At 40.9% G+C, this 21,208-nt stretch overlaps 1 protein-coding gene across 4 annotated transcripts; it reads left to right on the top strand.

Moving 5' to 3' along the window:
• The first annotated feature begins 3,393 nt into the window (after positions 1 to 3,393).
• Positions 3,394 to 19,631, top strand: acss2 (acyl-CoA synthetase short chain family member 2). Of its 4 annotated transcripts, none has more exons than XM_030768689.1 (20): positions 3,394 to 3,597; positions 4,122 to 4,270; positions 5,154 to 5,349; positions 8,323 to 8,414; positions 8,591 to 8,694; positions 9,099 to 9,171; positions 9,950 to 10,025; positions 10,410 to 10,521; positions 11,219 to 11,266; positions 13,817 to 13,954; positions 14,164 to 14,334; positions 14,531 to 14,664; positions 14,938 to 15,070; positions 15,240 to 15,296; positions 15,505 to 15,585; positions 16,100 to 16,208; positions 16,425 to 16,493; positions 16,598 to 16,774; positions 17,180 to 17,254; positions 17,810 to 19,631. In XM_030768689.1, exons 2-20 carry the CDS (start codon positions 4,144 to 4,146, stop codon positions 17,935 to 17,937), a joined length of 2,100 nt encoding a protein of 699 aa, XP_030624549.1. In that variant the 5' UTR covers positions 3,394 to 3,597; positions 4,122 to 4,143; the 3' UTR covers positions 17,938 to 19,631. The 4 variants fall into 4 exon arrangements, with proteins under 4 accessions (XP_030624549.1, XP_030624551.1, XP_030624548.1 ...); XM_030768691.1 differs by having other exon boundaries at positions 4,119 to 4,270; positions 11,222 to 11,266; XM_030768688.1 differs by having other exon boundaries at positions 4,119 to 4,270.
• The last annotated feature ends 1,577 nt before the right edge of the window (positions 19,632 to 21,208 follow it).

Below are 21,208 nucleotides of genomic sequence, written 5' to 3'. Positions count from 1 at the left end.
GTCAAAGGTTTTGTTTTATACACAGAATGGATATGAATGAGTGCATGTAGAATTAATATGGGCCGTCATCTTGTGTGAGTAATGGGCTGTAATTATTCCATACGCGCCTTTCACAGTCTCTCATCACTAGATTTAAATGCCAATGAATCCTTATTGCAAGTTCGGAAACAATAAGTAGATCTCATTGTGTGCATAAGTCTATTTGTGCATGCTCACAAACATAGGTTACATGGTCACTGTCAGTGTATGTAATTAAACAGGGGACTTAATGTATGTTTAAGTCAGAGAGGTGCACATACAAATAAACACATGATCAAGCATAAAAACATTCCTGTTCCGTCTGTATTCTGCAATGTGTGATTCCTATGAACACACGCTGTACACCTGTCATTCAAATGAATCATTGGTGTACAGCAGAGGGTAAATGTTTGAGTGGAGATGAAGCTGTGTGGACCTACGGACAATCAGACTGCTGCTGAACTGCCATGATAGTCTTCTCCACAACCTACAAAATGTCTGGACTACATAAAGGCATCATGGACTCCTTTACTGGTCTTGTCAAGATCCGTTATCAAGTAACAAAGTATATGTTTACAGTTTTCTTTTTCAAGGTACTGCCCACAATGTATTAACAGACAATTATATTTGACTTTCTGGAAGTTTTATTTTGTAAATATAGGACTTCCATTTCTACATTTACATTTTGCACAGACATTTGGACATAAACTGCTTTTATAGCAGTGGCAACTGATTTTGCAAGACTGACATTGAACAGAGATAGAGAAATAGTAGAAATTGAGATGAAGCAGACTGTTTTTCTTTTCAGTGTCCTGAACCTCAGCACATATTTTTTGGTATTAGCAAGTCCATGAGTCCTTACATAATCTTTGACTCTTGCAGAGGGAGACAATGTCTATACACAGACATTAGGTGTCAGGAAATGTCTGAGTTTCAGAGACTTGTCACTGGCTTGACAAAAAACGTTTGCAGTTAAATGTTTTTATCCTCATGTAAATACAGGTTGTGAATAATATAGTGTTTATTCTAATTCAGTTTCAAATGAGTACCCCCCCCCCCATCTCTCTCTATTTTGGGCCACTCCTCGTCAGAGCTGAACATAGACGCCACCTACAGTGTGTAAGAGGAAACTCTGCATAGGTGTCAACCTTGCAAAAACAGACAAGCAAACTACTGTGATGCCTGTAGTGGAATGTTAATGGAACCTAATACCATGGTATGATCTGTCATTTCACGCAACTATTATACAGGATCAACAGTAAAGTTGACTAACACCTCCATTTTCCAGTCCAGTTTCCCATCTGTGTACTCCAGTTATGGCCATCATTCATGTGTTCTAACCCTTGCTTTGCCTGTTCCTGTCACTCATGTCCATAAATTGACTTGTGTCAGGCAGCACAATGTAACTGGGTCTCATCAGTTGTCAGCATTAACTCAGGGTGAACACTCATACACAATACTCATGTATTGGGCTGCTTAAAAAGTACTTAAATCATTTTTGCCATACTTAGGTAATTTCATTTTGAGGAAGATATGGTCTTCTGACACTACAACATTTTACTGGAAAACAGTCTTGTCACCTAACAGAGCATATTGTGGAGCTCAAGATTCCCAAAAAACTGAACTTCACTTAAGTCAGAAGTCCTCATAATGAATTCTTTCAAGTCCTCATTGTTTCGGAGGAGATTTGCTTTGATTTATGAAAATTTCAAGACTAATAATAAGGTGAAATCACATGGGAATCACACTTGTTTCTTCATAAACAGACACCTGAATTTCATAAAAGAGACATATTCAAGAACATAGCCTGCAATGCACTGGTGATCCTATGTAAAATATGCAACGTTCCTTAAATCAGTTGTAATGAATGATGGCACCCTGCATTAACAAGATCACCAGAATCTATCCCTTGAATGAACAGAGAATAAAGCTGTTACCTATCCCAAGAACTGTGTGTGACAATTCATGTATTGTATATTTTTAAAAAGACTGAAACATAGGTGATGATTAATGTTAGTTTTAGATATGTGATGTGTGTGATATTGGCACCTGTTTCTGGAGTGTTAGGGGCTCTGGACACTGTGCTGCCATCGCTTTGCTGCCATCTATACATGCCCCACTTCAGACTGGGCCATAATCATCGACACCAGGTCACATCGTGGACTGTGTTTCCATGCCCTTTCCCAGTGGTGGACTCAGGCTGTTTGAAGGGCAGGGGCAAAAAAATAAAAAGGGTGCCTACTGCACGACATGGGGCCCCACCAGCGAAAAGATATGATGCATCATGTATGATGAAATAGTCTTCATCCTTGATTAAGATTAATGTTATGTTATTAGGCGATCCAGATTAAAAGTATAACCACACCTCTATGATAAAAACACACAAGGAACTGTAAACCTTTAAAATGTTTATTTCACAAACACCTCTGGAGTAAAACACAGAGGGAACTATTAATATTTGTTTCACAAACACATACACACACAGACGTAATAAAGTCAATGAGAAAGCTATGATTTGGGAGCATAGTAGTCATCAGACAGGCACCTGTAGGGCACCTCGAGTTTATCCCATTGTAAGGACACCTATATGGCACCACATCACCTAATTGGGCACTTCATCATGTTTTCTCACCTGTAGGAGTACCCTGTACAGCACTGCACCCCGTGTTCTCCTCCGGGACACTTTCATTTGGAGGCAGCATAGAGGGCACTTCATAACGGCACCCTTTTCTATTGGAGGGGTACCAACAGGGAACGTCAAGTTTAGACCATTGTAAGGGCATCTTAAAGAGCACTGCATCACCTTTCCTCCACCAGAAGGGCACTCATTAGGACACGTTATCGAATTTTCTTGCTCTAGAGGGCACATCATCATAATTTATTGCATAAAGGGGCACCCTGGAGGGCACTCAATCATTTTTTTTTTGCCCAAGTGAAGGGCAGCCAACAGGGCACTTCCCATCGTTTTCGCCATCCTAAAGAGCACTTCAGCGATGCTTTTTCAACCATAGGCAGCCCCACCTCTCCACGAGTCCCCCAGTGCCCTTTCCCCAAAAGCTTACCCCACAGGACCCTGCTGTGATGTGACTGGTTGGATCCGAAGGATATTCTGAAATGGAATGGACTTTCTCGAGGACTGCAGTTGGTTCTTGGACAATGGGCAAAAAAAGATGGTTAAAGGCATCTTTGAGATTTTGACATTAACATGCGTAATTTAAAACGAAGTCTGCCCATAGATAAGTTCAGTAACATTCCGTCTTTTTAAAGTCCGTTACTGTCACTTTAACTGTCAGTGTCGTCATGTATGTCCTGAAAGATGATTGGATGTTTTCTCCGTTCATCAGAGGGCAAAATAAGTTCACCGCTCATCTCCCATGCACCTCGCGTTGTCCACTGTGTAGACGGGGGAAAGAAAGGGGATTTATTTTAGATGTGTGCAAATTTCCGCATCTGATTTTTGTCCAACAACCTCCTGTGGTGCGGCTTTAATCAGGTGTACCATTGCAGTTCTAACTGCATTACACTGACGTTGCATGAAGGATAGATTGTTGTATCCATCGGTCTGAAAGAACGCGACAGGTCAGTTAGCATAGCCCGTGAGCACGCTCAGTGAAGCTCCGCTAGCTGCTTCGTTTAGCGGCCTCTTTAACATTAATAAGTTATAACTCTGATTAACTGTTAATGTGAAATTTAGTGTCGTCCAATGGAATAATTCAAAAACACTTTATGCTTTGTTAAATTTCAGTAAATAGAGACATTTTCCTCGTTTCGTTTTTTGCTGGTTGACCTGTCATCATTTAGGTTATATTATAGCTTCATTATCTCAGAACGAATCCAAAAAAGCTGCAAAACTGCGTAACATTTTAGACAGAATAGTTCTGTCCTTTCGCAGATGTTGTATAAATTACTTTCATTGTTAAAACTTTAAAGATGTTGAGGTTCTATACACGGAAGTAACTTGGCTGTCATCATAAACACAAAGTTCCACTCATTTGGGTGTCTTGTGGCGAATGAAGTATAGATACTACTTCCACTTTGATTTTTTGCTTTTCTTTCTTTGTGCGTGTTTATTATTAAATAAATTATCTGTCTTTGTGTAGTAGCAACACAGCGAAGACGGCCACAATGATTCCTGATAAAGTTCCAAAAGACGACGTTTTTCACGCTTCAGGGGACCTGAAGAACGAAGCTCATGTCCCCAACTTTGAAAAATATAAAGAACTCTATCATAAATCAGTAGAGGCACCCGAAGGTAAGTGTATTTATATGTTCTTTGTGTGGATAGCGTGACACTATCGAACGGGTGTGTGGTGGGTGAATGTATGGAATGATGGATACTTGGATAATCCCAAAAGGAAATGGTAGTGACCGAAGATTGTGCAGATCTGTCAAATGTTTGCTTTGTTTTGAATGTACCACATACACTCACGAGGATTCAATCATTGTTTAATACGTTTTCAGTGAACGCCTCTGTGCTCTTTGGTGAATGTGGTAGGCATAAGCAAAATGTTCATCACATAGTTCCTCTCCAAACATCCCCCTATCGCATAGTTGCCTTCAAAAAGCATCTAAACAATGCGCCTGTAAATTACTTTTCAGTCACATTAGCATTCTCCAGTTTTACGTCCTATGAATGGAACCAAACAACGATGAGCGACGCATGAAAACGCGGGCGCACACATCCTGTCTCTTTCTGCAATATCCAGTGTTGCGCAATTTAGCATTAAGTACGCGACTGGAAACACATTTATGTATGTTTAATTGCACTGTGTTGTTTAGTTCTGCCATCTCCCTGTTTGGCACTCAGTTCCTCTCTTTTAATCACTGTGTCTGTCAAGAGTCGCACTGCGCGTTTTGCTTGTTCGGATGCTTTTTGTTGATCTGCAGCCATCGGCTAATGGACCAGGCTTTTAGGTTTCGATTCCTTTCGCTGGCTGAGCTTGAATTGCATGCACTGAGACGTGCCAGGCTACTGAATACTTTTGTTGTGTAATCTCGGAAATAGGGAAGAGATTTAATGTAAACTGTATCTCCTGGAAATCTGATGTTGGGTCTCTCTCTTTCTCTTTCTCTTTCTCTCTCTCTCTCTCTCTCTCTCTCTCTCTCACTGCCCTCCACCCCTATTCCTTTATCAGAGTTTTGGGGGGATGTAGCCAAAGAGTTCTACTGGAAGACCAAATATTCTGGTCAGTTCCTGGACTACAACTTTGATGTTACCAAGGGCAAGATTTATGTGAAATGCATGGAGGGAGCCACCACCAACATCTGCTACAATCTGCTGGATCGCAATGTGCACGAGAAGAAACTTGGAGACAAAGTGGCTTTTTACTGGTCTGTTTTTGTCAATTTTTGGTTTATGTCACAAGCTGTCACTATCCCTAACATTTTGCAGTGAGGTGACCCAAACCTTATATAGAATGCTTTCAGCCTGCTGTTCCACTCATTTCAACTTTTTGTCACGTCTCTGTTCTCACAAGAATGTTCTCTTTAGCTAGTAATGATGTCAAAAACATTTAAATAACATAAGGGGGAATTCTCTACATAGATAACCTTCATTGCAAGAAAGTAAAGCACATACCTGAAATACTGAAGGAAGAAGCATTCCTTTAAAGTTTTGATGTGTTTCATTCATTGAGGTGTTCTTTTGATTTGCTTTCTAAATCATCAGGAATAAACATGTAGAACAATGAATTGAAATGATGGGAGAACAATGAAAATTATTATTAGAGCGGGGCAATTTTGACAAAAGCCCATATGAAAATAAAATTCTTTATTGATGTTAAATGCAGCAGTGAATAATAGCACTACCTCTAACTTTTAAGTTGTTGTGAAGTAATTTTCATTGTTAATTTCAAGCTCTGTGCCTTTTAATGGCTGTAACCTCTAAGGAAAGTTTTAAGGTGTTGACTTACTCTTTTGTGAAGTTCACACAGGGAATTATTTAGGTAACTCTCATTTAACTTCAGGCATGCAGAAGGGCCATGACCAGGGAGATGAATAAAACTCTAGGCAGGCAGTGTACGTTCTGTTGATGTAACTGAGGGGCCAAAAAAAGCTGGTTTGAAGGGCATTCATTATATAAGTGACCGTTGACACCTGTGTGTGGGCTTGTTTAACCACTTCTGTTTAAATAACACTTTGCTATCTCCTGTGCTACATGTCATCTGCCCTGTTGTCCTTCTCTTGCACTGCTCTTTTGTCATATTTCTGTTTTTTGGTCTCCTTATGAGATTTGGCTGGCAAGAGTACAAAGCTGTACAGCAAACTCTAACCGTCATCCTGGATACATGTTTCTGCATGTGCACATGTAGTAGGTGGGACACACTATGAGTTGATTAGACTGGGGGAGTCACAGCTCTTAAGGCCTGTGTCTTTTGGTAGATGGTAGGATTTGTGGTGTTTTAGCTCCAAGAATGTTTGTTGTGGGTGATGGTTACTGGCACAAGCTGAAATTCTTGGTGGCACTTTTTTTTTCTTTTTCTTTTTTTTTTTAGCAATCCATATTTTGCAACCTCAGTTTCTTTACTGTGACTCCATCAGAGTAATTTCATCACCAGAGTTGGATGAGTCTGAAAGATTGTACAAGACATTCTGTTACTGTGAACTTTTAGCAGCTTTTCTGTCCTTATTCTGGATCTGTTTTTTGACCCTCATATTTGAGAGCCAAATGTGTTTGGGGTGAATGATACAAAGATGAGATTCCAGCCACAGCTTTGACAGAACCAGTGAGAGAAGGCAAACAGCATCAGCACAGTATTCATATGTCCAAACTCACCCTAATCAACACTTCCAACCCAGACACTTTGGCCAAAGGCCCCATCTTACATTTGTAAATTCATCTATAAGATTTAATAACAACATTTATAATAGTTCATATTTATAGCATTGATAATATTCTAATATTAAATCATTGATAGCATAATACTAAGTATGATAATATTAGTATTGATGATATTAAGTAATTGATAGTATTGATAATATTATAATATTAATATTAGTAAAGCCTAAAAATCATCTTTAGAGCATTGTGTCTTAGAGCAGAAGTATTATATGATGGATTTGTGTGAAGGTGTGACGCATGGAAGAAGTGGCCGAGTGAAAGCGACAGTCACCTCATTGACAGAATCTCCTGTTATTGTATAAAGTGTTCTTTGTTTAATTTAGGAAAGTGTACACTGTCCCCTAGTCAATTGTTCTATTTTTATTGGGACTTGGCATTAGACCAGCTTTTTGTGATTGGACAGAAGTAGCTATGTGACATTTGCAAGGACCCTGGCACATTGTAATATGATTCCACAGAATCTTTACAGATTATACACATCATTGCTCATAAGCAGTTCCATAAGCACCTGGATTCTGGCTGAGAATATCTTCTTTACAGGATGTTTTCAGTGTCATGTGTTCTTGTGTTTGTCTAGGACTTGTGCTGCTGTTTCAGAGAACCATATGTTCTCTGGATTTTTACTCATCTACCTGTTTCATCTCTCTCTCTGTTCATTTGTTTCTAATGCCAGACATGCCTTTTTCACTCTGACCAATGACTTTTTATGTATATTTATTCTGGAAGTCGTGGTCAGTGGTCCGTTTAATTTATTAACTATTAAACCCTTGTCTTTGCAGGGGTTTGAATGTGTTAAAAATAGACATTGATTCAGTGTTAAGCGTGCCAACTGCCATTTATAGTCTACTGCAGATATACACTGGCCGGTCAGTTTCCACACCAGCACAAGTGATCTTAGAGGTGATCTTGGACTTTGTACAGGTGTTTGAGAGATTGTTTAGAACAGGCAGATATTAAGGAACAGGTGGCTGTGTTTGTCCTGTATGGAAGACTGTTTATCAGATAATATGGTAATGAATTAGTGCGTGATTGTAGGCCACTGTAGTGTACTTTGATGTCTGAAAGGGAGGCGTAAAGTAGGTCAGCTCCTTTTTCAGCTGAGTAATGTGTTTTTGACGTACACAATGGAGCCTTCTGTGTGTCTTTTGCTGTAGAACACTCCGAGAAATGGACATTTGTTTGTACACTTTTCACTGGTACTATCAGATTGGATCTGAAAACATTGTAGAAACAGGATAATGCATTATGTTTGTGAAAGTCTGATCATGTTAAATTGACTATGTTAGAATTTCATGAGCAAAATATTGTAATTCAAATATATTTTCAAATATAATTCTCCTGTGATAATCTAGATCACTGGAACTTATTGCTGAACAAGTTCTTTGTGGATAATCTGACCTAAGTGTATCTGATGAAGTCATTCAATGCGTCATCGGCCCCTCTTTCTTTTGATTGGCTGACAGGGAGGGAAACGAGCCAGGGGATGAGCTGACTGTTACTTATAGAGAGTTGCTGCAACAAGTGTGCAAGTTTGCCAATGTCCTCAAGTCACAAGGTACAGACATGAACTGAAACACAGTTTCATCTGTGTCATTTAAAACACTTATTGAAGACATGAGCATGTGCTCCAAACCAATCTGTGGGTTTCCTTTTTCCCTCCAACCTCATCTCTTCATCTCGCCATCTTTCCTTTTTTTTTTTCTCCCTCTGTTTCTCTTTCTTTTTGAGCAGGGGTCAAGAAAGGGGACCGTGTGTCCATCTATATGCCCATGGTTGTGGAGCTGGTGGTAGCCATGCTGGCCTGTGCTCGTATTGGAGCTGTGCACTCCATCGTGGTGAGTGAAGTCGCCCGCACATCTCCCTCATCGAGAAGCTTTTGGTAAAATGTTGCCATGTCAGACTGTGCTGGTCTAGTGCTTAAATACCACCAAGGCTCTGTTCATCTGCCTGCCCATTGCTTTCACTCTTACTCTGTGTCAGCAGAATAGAGAGGAATGAATTCTAACATACGGCAACTTAATGCCACTGTTTGTTTTTTTTTAATGAGAGACATTAAGGAAAACAAAACTTTTCATCTCTCCCTTTTATCTCTAAATGAGTGGAAGAAAAAAGAACCATCGATTTCTTTTGAGCTTTCAAAATTTGGAAAATGATCTTATACTAGCGTTCATTTTGTTATTGAAATTACTTTTTTTTTTTATTATTTAATTGGATGTGTCTGTGTCTGTGTAATCTTTAGTTTGCAGGGTTTTCAGCAGAGTCTCTGTGTGAGAGAATCATGGACTCTCAGTGTTCTCTGCTGATTACTGCCGGTAAGGAAAAAAAAAAGAGAAATTAAATTTGTGTTAAACTGTTTGTCATAGAGATAATCCCTGACTCCTTAATCCTAGTGTTAATTAGTAGAGTTTTATAAAGAGAGAATGATGGTTTTCTTATTGTCAACTGGACTTGGATTAGATTTGGTTCAGGGTTAATCAGATTATTTCCCAAAGCTATTTAATCAGGGCATAGGGTCTGCCTGCGGTCTGGTGGACTCTTGCCCAGTCTGGGAGTTCCTTGATCCAGCATGTGCTGGAAAAACTGATTAAAAATCTGAACTCAGTGAACCTTTATATTGAATGAGAACTATATCTTTGAAGGTAACATATTACTTAAAAAAAAAAAAGCTAAGCTGTTTGACTGATGTAACCACAAAATTTAACTAAAGCACTCCAACACTCTGTCGAACTGTGTATTTGTGTATGTATCTGTCAGTCATAGACCAAGGCATAAATAAGACAAAGGGGGAAAAAAATGAGAAATTTATTTTATTCCTCTTCTCAGAATAGGAATGTAAAGCCAACTAATAGAGTCAGGACAGCTTTGTGGTGATGTCAGTAGTGATGCTGGCCCCATTTACTGTATGCATCCAAAAGTACTTACCCTTGACCTTTGCTTTGCCCTTACTGTAACAATAATGACACAATTACTATCTGTCTCTTATCCACATGGCAACCTTCCCGCCCCCCCCCCCCCCCCCCCCCACACACACACTCTGGTCCTCCTGGCGTTCTACCTGTTCCCTTGGCCCCTGCGGCTGTTCTCCCGCAGACGGATTCTACAGAGGGGATAAGCTGATCAGTCTGAAGGTGATTGCCGATGAGGCGCTGCAGAAGTGCCGGGACAAGTGAGTAAGCCGGGCGGAGACACACTCTCACTGACAGCTCACTGGGCCGGCTCGCTCTTTTTCTTTCTCTTTTTTCTCGCTCTGTTAAAATAGTTTTTATTATTGTGTCCTCCAATCCGTGTATGTGTCTGTGGAAAAAAAGGAAGATACTCAGTTTTGACTGACGTTACCATGTTCCGACTAAAACAGGGTGATATTGTTAGAAAAAAACGTCATTAGGTCACCAGGTCAACCCAGTTCCATCAGGCACAGTGATAACCAGCATAGTGCGGCAAACCAAGCAGTCGTGTTGATGTGGGTGTGTATATTTAACACATGTGGGTTTGGTTCTCTCTGTCTTTCACTTTGTCCCCCTCTTTTTCCCTCTCTCTGTCACTCTCTCAGGTCTTTCACAGTAGAAAGGTGTATCATGCTGAAACACCTGTCTAAAGAGGAAGAGGCGACGTCCCCTGGTTCCCAGTCACCCCCTGCAAAACGACCTTGCCCAGACCTTCAGGTGAGGGTACAGCCTTTAGCCTGTCCCTTTTTCTTACAGTGCCAACATTTTTATCCATTAACAAATGCCCTTAATGATGAGAAACTCTTTTTAGTGTTTCCTCTTCTTTAATGTAACCTCGTGTTCTGTCTTTTTTTTCTTTTTAATTACCTCTCAAATGTATTTCCTCTTGTGCTTTGCCTTTTTGGCCTTAATTGGACCTTCCTGTGCCGTTCTGAAGCCAGTATGGCTTTGTATCAGTGTTCTAGAGCCATAGAATTCCAGTAACACTTCATATGAGGCAGTAACACTGACCATCTTTAAGACATACTAATAAACCAACACCTGACATTCACAGTGTGTGAATGGTGGTGCAGTAGTGACACGGTGTTTTGAGATTTTTATGTGTTTAGATGGTCCAGGGTGCAGGTGGACCTTACTCCTGGAGAGCTTCGGTCTTGCACAATTTAGCTCCAGCCCTTAACTTAACACACGTGATTATACTGCTCTTGGCCTGGTTGTGCTGGAGCAGATGTGTGTGTTCAGGGCTGGAGCTGAAACATGCATACATCACACACAGCTCTCCAAGACAAGGTCTGACTGTTCCTGAGACGGTCCTTTATACCTATTAGCCTCATGACTGAAGTGTTCATGTCATATCCTTCACTCCCTCTGTTTTTTTTTAAGTTCAATAACCTTTTCATTAACCTCCCTCTAGCAGGAGAAAGAGAAAGAGAGAGCAAAGAGAGTCCGTCCTGTCCCCCAGGTACTGCAGTCCTTAGTGCCGTGTTTCTAACCCTCGTCTTGTTTCTGTCTTTCTTTAACACTCGTCCTATCTGCACTGCTCTGCCGCTCCATGGAGGGAATGGCTCCCCCTCGCTCTCCAGCGAGCCGCCCGTCACACACTCACACTCAATCTGCCATTGTAACAGTGCTCTGTGCAGAGTGTCTGCGTGTTTGCTCTGATCAGAACTGACTGTGCACACAGCTCAAGCTGCTGGGAATGTGTGGTTTTTTTAATAATTTTTTTTTTCTCAGTTTTTTAAATTATTGCTTCAATTTGACTGACCTTAGAAAACTCTAATGGTTTAATCAAAGTAGAAGTGAATTTCAAAGTATTTTGTAGTTTGTGTGAAACTGATGTAGATAGTTGATACGGAAAATTTAGGACTCAGAGATTACAAATATCTAGTGAGTAATAGCTCTCCGTGTACGATTTGAAAGGTATGTGTTTGGTACTAATAGGCCGCTCTTTCCTGACTCATAACTGCAAACTTGATTTTTTTTTTTTTTTTTTTGAGGCATCATTGATCCATGTGTCCACTGAAACTCTTAGGTGAACAAAATAGAAGAGGAGTGTGTTGTTATAAAGGAAGCAGTGAAACTTTCCATGGGAGACAAAAGGGAGAAAAAACTTTCCATGGGGTTAAAAATCTTTAACTTTAGTACCAGTGGAAGCATCAGCTCCCTGTTAGAATATTGCCTCCTTCAGCCCCTTATGCTCCCAGACAGAATCCACTGATGCTCACTTCTCCCTCACCAGAGGAGTGGTGCTGGAACCTCATATCTCCTTCAGTTAAGACAAAAGTTCCCCTTCCATCCTCTCCCTACACCAGATGTCCCCAAAAATGTTCTATTTTAAGTGCAAATGATTATTTCAAAATATTGTATAAAAATGTATAATTACAAATGAATTATTCCTTATAATAGTATGTTGCCTCATAAATAGTTAATCAAGGATTTGTCAATCATTTTTTTCATCTTTTCATGACCAAGTTTGTAGTATTCAAATACTATAAGCAATATTTTGCTTATATTTATATTTTGCTGTGTTCCACTGGCTGTAATAGCTGAGCTGCCATTCTGAGCTTCCTTATGGTCAGAAACGGTGGGAACGTATGAGGCGTAGACGTGGCTTTTCTCAGCTTCTGCTTTCTCTTTGTGAAAATAATGCAATGTGTGTAGGCTGCCAATTCTGCTCTTGTATAAATGCATTGCATTATGAATGACAGTCGTTCCTAGGCACATAGCAAGACAGAATGTCACCACAAAGAAAAAAAATCAATTCTAAGGAGCCAAGAAGTACAGGAAAAGTATGACTTTTCAGTATCATACATGAAGTGAGGGTAGACACCAGACAGTAATTCATTTCAAAGTGAAACATTTATTCTTTACCATTTTTAATGGTATGTTTACTTGTTTTAAGGCAAGAATGTGGTGATGAAAAGATTGTACATCAGTGGGCCATTAAACTAAGGAGATGCTTTATTTTTCATAGTAACATAGCATGGACAGACATAGTGAGAATACATGGTGGAAGATGTATGTTTTTCATGAGGAAATATTCCTATATGTGATGCTGGAACAGTAGTAGTTCATTCTGAGATAACCCCTCCACTTTTCCTCAGGGTCTCATAGATCTGACATCTCTCTGTGTGCAGTCAAAGACTCAAACTTATTAGTGACATTTAGATGAGTTTTACTGCCCAGCCTTCTACTCTGCAGCTGTCTGAGTTGCATGCATGGCGTGAGTTAATCCATTCACTCTAAATCAGGGTTTCTCAGGCCATTTCACAAGGGCCACCCTACACTGTGCATTTTAGTTTCAGTTCTGCACTGGCACAGCCAATCCAGCTCATCTGCTGATGAGGCCAGTCAGGTGTGCCCTTGCAGAGCTGATAGAAAACCAGACAGGGCAGGAGGACCTCAAGGGTTTGGCTGAGAAACAGTGATCTGTATCCTCTGTCTCTTTCTGCCCCTCTGTCAGTTAGTTCTTAGCTGCAACCCCATTTTGAAATTTTAACTTTAATTCTTCCATAACCCCCCCCACGCACACACACACTTTTCCATCCCTTGTCTGAAGTGGTCAGATGTTCTATTTTGTGGAAATCTAATCAGTTATGCTGATTAGATGAATTGAATGTCGTGATGAATCAGATGGATTTGAGGATTCATCTTCACAGGATCCCTGAAACCTCTGTGCGTCAGTCAGTTTGAGAGTCAGATTATGAGAAGATTACCCCAATTGTTGTAAATGATCGATATAATTCTCAATTACTCATATTAATTAACTTCCAGCTGCAACACTAATAGCAGTGTGTATTATAAAATGTTGATTAAATCATTTCTCTCAAAATGGATGCACAGAGTTTGTGTCAGTTTTTTTTATTTATTTTATTTTATTTATTTATTTATTTATTTAAACCTTCTTAGGCACATGGGAATTACTATCTGTCATGTGGAATGATTGGAGTGTTCTAGAACAGCACAGACCCATGTTCCGTGTTGCGTGTTCTGTGCATTGTGATTGGTGCAGGTGCCCTGGAACCCTGAGGTGGATATGTGTTGGCACTCTCTGATGAGAGGAGCGTCAGATGAGTGTGAGCCAGTGTGGTGTGATTCTGAGGACCCTCTCTTCATCCTGTACACCAGCGGCTCCACAGGAAAACCAAAGGTACCCTTTCATCTGCGATTGTGTCATGCTTCCAAATTCTACGTGACATCCATAGCTATCAGAAAGCAGTTGTTACTGCTCTCAGTCCTAAACCCCTTTTTTCCTCTTTGTTTTTGAACTTTCCTTTCAATTTCTTAAGCTCCTCTACCTTTTTCTCTCTGATGTCTTCCTTTTCTTTATTTAAACATGCCATTCCTCTCTCTTAACAGGGTGTACTACACACAGTCAGTGGTTATATGCTCTACACAGCCACCACCTTTAAACTGGTGTTTGACTATCAGCCAAACGACGTCTACTGGTGCACTGCAGATATTGGCTGGATCACTGGCCATTCCTACATCACCTACGGACCCCTGGCCAACGGCGCTACCAGTGTACTGGTGAGAGAGAGAACTAGTCTTTGTATTTAGGCGTTTTAATGGCAATAATTGGTATAGGAAATTATAGTGCTCCAATCTGGGTGTAATGGGTGTAATGGTTTTGCTTTTGGAACAGATGTTTCAGTATCATTACAGTGTAAATTTGTGTAGTAATTGTAGTCATGTAATCCCTCTCTCTGTGTGTGCCTCTCTGCAGTTTGAGGGTTTGCCCACATATCCAACCGTGAGTCGGATGTGGGAGATTGTGGATAAATATCGTGTGTCCAAATTCTACACAGCACCTACAGCCATCAGACTGCTCATGAAATACGGCAGTGAGCCCGTCCAAAAGTATGTGTGTGTGTGTGTGTGTGTGTTTTTGTGGCAGTTTGGTTTACCATATGAACCGTATTGCTACGTAACATGTATGCTTTCAAGTACCTGTTGAAAGGATGTAGTCTTTCTCTCTCTATCTCTCTCAACTGTAATATTTCATAACAAAGCTTTATTTTCTGCAGAGAGAGAATCGCTGGTGATGTGGAATTCCTCTGGTACACTGCTGTAGGACAGGGTACTGATGTGTGTGTGTGTGTGTGTGTGTGTGTCATCTCCTCTCTCTGTCAGGTGTAAGAGGGACTCTCTGAAGGTTTTGGGGACAGTGGGTGAGCCCATTAATCCAGAGGCGTGGCAGTGGTACTACAGCGTGGTCGGAGAGAAGAAGTGTCCCATCGTTGACACGTTCTGGCAAACTGAGACGGTTTGCACTCTCTTTTATTTTTTATTCAATCTAGACTTTTTCTCTATACATTCTAATTTTACAGTGCTTTATCCGGAAGCAATGTCACAGGTATGCTATGTTCATGTCACACTCATGTCCACCCCCCCCCCCCCCCCCCCCTCTCTCTCTCTCTCTCTCTCTCTCTCAGGGAGGGCATGTGCTGACCCCCCTCCCAGCTGCCACTCCAATGAAACCAGGTTCAGCAGTAAGTGATCCTTCGCTCTCCCTCTCTCTGTCCCTTTTCCTTAATATCCGCCAGGTCAGTCTTGGAAATCAGACAGACGTCTGTGATGTGTTTCCATCATTCTTGACTGTTGTAACAGCGTAACAATTTAGACAATGTGAAGGAACGTCTTTGCATCACACATGTTCACGTCTGTATGTGTGTGTGTGTGTGTTTGTTGTACATGCAGACCTTTCCTTTTTTCGGAGTGGTTCCAGCAATCCTGAATGAGTCTGGGGAAGAACTGGAGGGACCAAGCGAGGGATATCTGGTGAGTCTTTCCTTCTTTGTTTTTCTCTATTTCTTCACCCCTCTGTTTTTTTTCCCTCTTTTCTTTCCGATTTTCTTTTTGGAGAGATTGTTTGCAGTTAGTGATTAGTGAACAGGTATGACCTTAATTTGATTATCGTATAATCTGTTATATCTTGGTGCTGGGAGATTTGTCTGAAGGATCAAACCAAATTTTGTAAAAAAAAAAATGTTGTAATTCTGTAACTTGTTGCCATCCACTTGTTATCACTCATCCACCATGCCACTCAACTCAAGCCTGGCTGTCTGTTTATTTTATTTTATTACAAATTTGCTCTGCAACTCATTCAGTAACCCATATTGGTCCTGTTTACATTTTTTAGCTGCTGTGTTGCCTTCTCTCTGTTAGACTTGGCTTTGATGTCACCCAAAGAGTTTCTGGGGCGTCAGCAGTGATGACTGAATCTCTCTCTCTCTCTCTCTCTCTGTCTGTCTCCTCCTACCTCCCTTGCTCTTTCTCTCTCCCTCTCTATCAGGTGTTTAAACAGCCTTGGCCAGGTGTCATGAGGAGTGTGTTTGGAAACCATGAGAGGTTTGAAACCACCTACTTCAAGAAATTTCCTGGATACTATGTCACAGGAGATGGTGAGATTCAGAGACATCTTCTTGACCCTCTCAATTTCATCTCTGAGAATATTAGATGTTTGTTTCAGAGATGGTGCCACCTACAAAGATTTGCAATTTGACTTTATTATATTTTTTAGTGTTACCAAGTATATTTTGTAGTATTATCACTGAGTTCTGGTTGGTTTCATTGTAGCAGTGAAGCTTCACAGACGCTTCTGTCTTTTCTCTGTGCAGGTTGCCGTAGAGACAAGGACGGCTATTACTGGATCACAGGAAGGATAGATGACATGCTCAATGTCTCTGGTCAGGAGCTCCTCCTATACAGCTGACAGACTTTACCCTCATTCACACTTGTCTTTTTTCACTAAGTGTTCATATTTCCTCTCTCTGTCTTGTGTCTCCGTCAGGTCATCTGTTGAGTACGGCGGAGGTGGAGTCAGCCCTGGTGGAGCACGAGGCTGTAGCGGAGGCGGCGGTGGTGGGACGGCCTCACCCCGTCAAAGGAGAAAGTCTCTACTGCTTCGTCACGCTCACAGACGGAGTCAGCTACAACCGCACCCTGGAGGCGGAGCTCAAAAAACTGGGTGTGTCTCGTGTCTGGGAGAATTGCTTAAGTTTTTTTTTTGTTGTAAATTTGTACTTTTATCTAAAAAAGATTTAGTTGTGTATGCCTTTCCTATTTTGTGGAAAGATTTAGTGTTGTTCAGAGCTTCACAAACTGTTTGTATGATATATTCTAAGGTTATTGAAAAGCTTAACACAGCGTTGATCCTTTCAAAATCACGTGGGATTTTAAAATTGTTATTTTGTCAGAGTTGTGTGACTAGATGGAGATGTAGTATAGAAACTGGTATATGATGCAAGTTTGCCTTTCTCTAGAGGCTTTCCTGAGGATGATTTGTAGGTCTAGTTGCAGTTTGAATGGTCGTATGTCGTTATGTGTTGTAATCTGTAACTTGTTTTTTCTTTCTCTTTTTTCATATTGTCAGTGCGAGAGAAGATCGGGGCTATTGCTACTCCTGACTACATACAGAATGCACCAGGACTTCCTAAAACTAGATCAGGTACTAATTCAGCCACTCTGTACACTCACAATAAGGGTCTATACTCTGCACAGACTCAGTTAAATGATTATGTCTTAGATAGTTAAGTCTGATTAACAGTTGCCTAAGCATTAATAGATTGTACATCTGTCCATTGTTTGTAAGGGTTACCTGATATAATTTCTCTAGCGCTGATAACGATACCAATTATTAGTAAAGCGGGGACATTTCTCTGTTTACTCCAGTTTTAGTGGAACTCTGCTTTGACCACAGAGCGGTTGCAAATTAGACAACAGTATACAATGGTAACATGCTCCTCTTACTTTTCCGTTCGGTAAAGAAGGAAAATGCTTGTTAGAGCTGCTGTTTCCTGCATCTCTCTCATAATCACAGAGAAGAGTGTTGATTGGCTATTTACTCACCATAATCCAGGTTTCACTCAGTCCACTAATGCTGCAGGTGGGACATTGAGCCAGAACCTCTCAGAGAGCGCAGGCCAATATCGGTCTGAACAATAATTCATTAACCCCTAATCGTCTGTTTCTTTCTCATTTTCTTTCTCTTTGACTATCGCAGGTAAAATTATGCGGCGTGTGCTGCGTAAGATTGCCCGTAACGAGCGGGACTTGGGTGACGTGTCCACGTTGGCTGACAGTTCAGTTATAGAGCAGCTTTTCCAGAACCGCTGCTGCACTGCCGTGTGACTGCTAGACTGGGCCAACCGGAACCGGTGGCCTGGCCTTGTGATGGGTCTGTTTTTGGCTTGCAGGAGAGCATCTGTCCTCATATGGGTGTCTGTAGTTGGGATTGGAGGGATACCTAGAGATGTATAAATCTTTCCTCGGTTCCTAGACTTTTTTAGAATTGTGGGGGAAATTTTCATGTGGGAAGGGATAAGGATTTTTACTCAAACTGCTTGTACATTAGAATTGTTTAGTTTTCTCTAAAATCTTTTGTCTTTCTTTTTTTTTTCTACTCTGTAGATTTTAGTTTGCTCATCTTTTTACTCATTTTAGGATAAACGTGCACATGTGTGCATGCACCATGTTAAACTTAACATTGCTTTTTTCCTTTGTGTCTGTAGCCAGACTGTGGGAATATTTCATTGCCTGTTCAGATCACCACATGCATTGTAATCTGTTAAGAGGGCATATTTGATTGTATTATCCAAAGAGAATTCAACATCCATAATATTTTTCCTCTTTCTTATATTTTTATGTCAACACAAATGGTAATTTCATTTCAGCACTGTTGTTCTATTAATGTGCCAACGTAACCCAGAAATGGGATATCACTGTGTCTGTCGAGAAGAAAGAAAAGAAAGGTGTCTTTGATCAAATTTCTGTCTGTACCAAGCTGTAATGATACAAATTTGTTTGCTTGTCACATGACTACGAATGTGTATCTGTGTGAGATCTTTCTCCTGGTGATAACAGAGCTGAGATTACTAGTTTGTCTCTGCTTTGGCCACCTCTCTGTTGTACTCCACTGTCAAAGCTCTCATGTTTGTGATAGACTTTCTCAACATTTCAAAATCACTAGCTCCACAACACAGGGTTTACTCAGACTTGACTGTGTTTCCATGCCGGACCAATAGAGGGTGCTCTTAATGAGATAACTACTATTTCCACCAAGAGCTTTCACTCACTGAAATGAAAAACTCTCAGTTGGTTGCCGTGAGGTTCCATTGTGACATTACTTAGGTAGCAGTTTTATTTTATAGCATTAAACTCAATCCTCAGGTCTCTATCCCTTTTGCATGAGCCTTGACTGTATAAATATTTCCAGCTGTGTATGCATTTATCCACATATATATATATATACATATATTCCCACGCCAGATGCTGCTGTTCCTGTCAGGAAATGTCTTTGTTTCTCTGAGAAGTCTGATGCAAAAGAAGGACAATTTAGCTTTAGTACTAAAAAAGGTTTATATGCATATGAATTACACTGTAAACTAGAATACATCCCCGTAGCTTGGTACTAACTGATCAGTGAGTGAGATACTGGATTAGATTGACAAACTTGATGTCTACTATTTAAAAAAAAACACACAGCTCCTCTTTGTGTGCTGGGTTATGTGGTTTCTTCTTTTTACCCTACTAGGTCTCATGTGTTAGTCATCCTCTAAACTCTACTTGTATGGCTGGTTTTGTTGATGCAGAAGTTCCATAGGAAATGAGCATCAGTGTATTATGCATTCTGTTCATGTACTTTGTCTGTGAATGACTCCTTGTTGAAGCACCGGATGAATTGAATCACGTTTTTTTTGTTTTTGTTTTTAAATCACCTTTATATTGTTTCAGGTTTTTCAATTTATCAGTGTTCCTCCTGTCCACACACATTGCATTTTTAATGAGTAAGAAACAAGTAATCTAAAGTGTGAATGAACTGAAAATCAAATTATAAGAAACTGTTTGCCTGTCTCTTCATTGTGTGTTTGTGAGTGAAAGCCTTTGCACTCAGTCCCTTCACTCCAGGGAGTGTGTGTTTGTGTGAGTCCACCCAATGTCATTGTTTCTCCTGAGCACAGTGTCATAGCTGTGTGTTAGGCTGTGTGGTCCTGCTGTGTTTCTCCTGAGCACGGTGTCATAGCTGTGTGTTAGGCTGTGTGGTCCTGCAGTGTTTCTCCTGAGCACAGTGTCATGGCTGTGTGGTCCTGCAGTGTTTCTCCTGAGCACGGTGTCATAGCTGTGTGTTAGGCTGTGTGGTCCTGCAGTGTTTCTCCTGAGCACAGTGTCATAGCTGTGTGTTAGGCTGTGTGGTCCTGCAGTGTTTCTCCTGAGCACGGTGTCATAGCTGTGTGTTAGGCTGTGTGGTCCTGCAGTGTTTCTCCTGAGCACGGTGTCATAGCTGTGTGTTAGGCTGTGTGGTCCTGCAGTGTTTCTCCTGAGCACGGTGTCATAGCTGTGTGTTAGGCTGTGTGGTCCTGCAGTGTTTCTCCTGAGCACGGTGTCATAGCTGTGTGTTAGGCTGTGTGGTCCTGCAGTGTTTCTCCTGAGCACGGTGTCATAGCTGTGTGTTAGGCTGTGTGGTCCTGCAGTGTTTCTCCTGAGCACAGTGTCATAGCTGTGTGTTAGGCTGTGTGGTCCTGCAGTGCCATCGAATTTTTGATGAATCATTTTGTCCATTGGAGAATAAGGCTGGATGAATTATCTCATGATCTGGTCCCTGGCTATTGAATCTCTGCCGCTGCTGCCACAGATGACTATTTCTGGGACTGGTCACCTCCATTAAAGCATACTGCAACATCAGCGCAGTAGGATTGTGTGTGTGTGTTTGTGTGTGTGTGTGTGAGGCCTAATTAAACCAATAAGAAAGCTGCTAAGGAAGCCCTCTGAGACTTAAACCATGAGTTTATGTCTCTTACTCTCTCACTCTGTTTCTCACACACAAGCACACATGCCATTAAATAAACTCAGACAAATCTGTTGTCTGACTCAGCAGGACAAAAAAGATGTGAATTTAATGTGTGTAAGTGGTCCTTCTTTGTAATGGTCTCAGTCTCTCTCTGTTGGTCTCTCTCTCTTGGTTGGTTGGTCTCGGTCTCTCTCTCTCTCTCTCTCTCTCTCTCTCTCTCTCTCTCCCCCTCTCTTTCTCTCTCTCTCTGTGGTTATACACAACGTTAGCCTTGCTAGGGGCTGGATGTCTACATAGAGTTGTATGCATGTATGTCAGTGCTGCAAACTGAGAACTGGTTTTGCTTTAAAATATATATATATATAAAAAATCCCTACTTAATTTTGCACTCTTTGTGAGTTGGAAGTTCAGAGTGACCCAAAATTGGTTTCCGCCCAAAGCACTGATAAATTTATAGTGTTTGACAGCAGCTGCAGAGCTGAGGTGGGATTTGTGGTCTGATTTCATAACCATCAGTATAAGTGAGAGTGTGTGATATTATACATAACATGTCTTTTGAAAGCTGAATTGAGTTGGAGTAGAGCTCTGTTCCTCATATGCAACCAGTTTCATCAA

Source organism: Chanos chanos, chromosome 3 (genome assembly GCF_902362185.1).
Source record: "Chanos chanos chromosome 3, fChaCha1.1, whole genome shotgun sequence".
NCBI classification, from domain to species: Eukaryota; Metazoa; Chordata; class Actinopteri; order Gonorynchiformes; family Chanidae; genus Chanos; species Chanos chanos.
Note: the sequence above shows the minus strand (reverse complement) of the source record. Positions and strands in the feature narration are given on the sequence as shown.

Excerpts from the sequence above, each read along its gene's own strand:
- acss2 (XM_030768689.1), top strand. The coding sequence starts at position 4,144 with ATGATTCCTGATAAAGTTCCAAAAGACGACGTTTTTCACGCTTCAGGG. Across the intron at positions 14,335-14,530 it reads ACGGCGCTACCAGTGTACTG|TTTGAGGGTTTGCCCACATA; the intron begins GTGAGAGAGAGA and ends GCCTCTCTGCAG. Across the intron at positions 15,071-15,239 it reads CGTTCTGGCAAACTGAGACG|GGAGGGCATGTGCTGACCCC; the intron begins GTTTGCACTCTC and ends TCTCTCTCTCAG.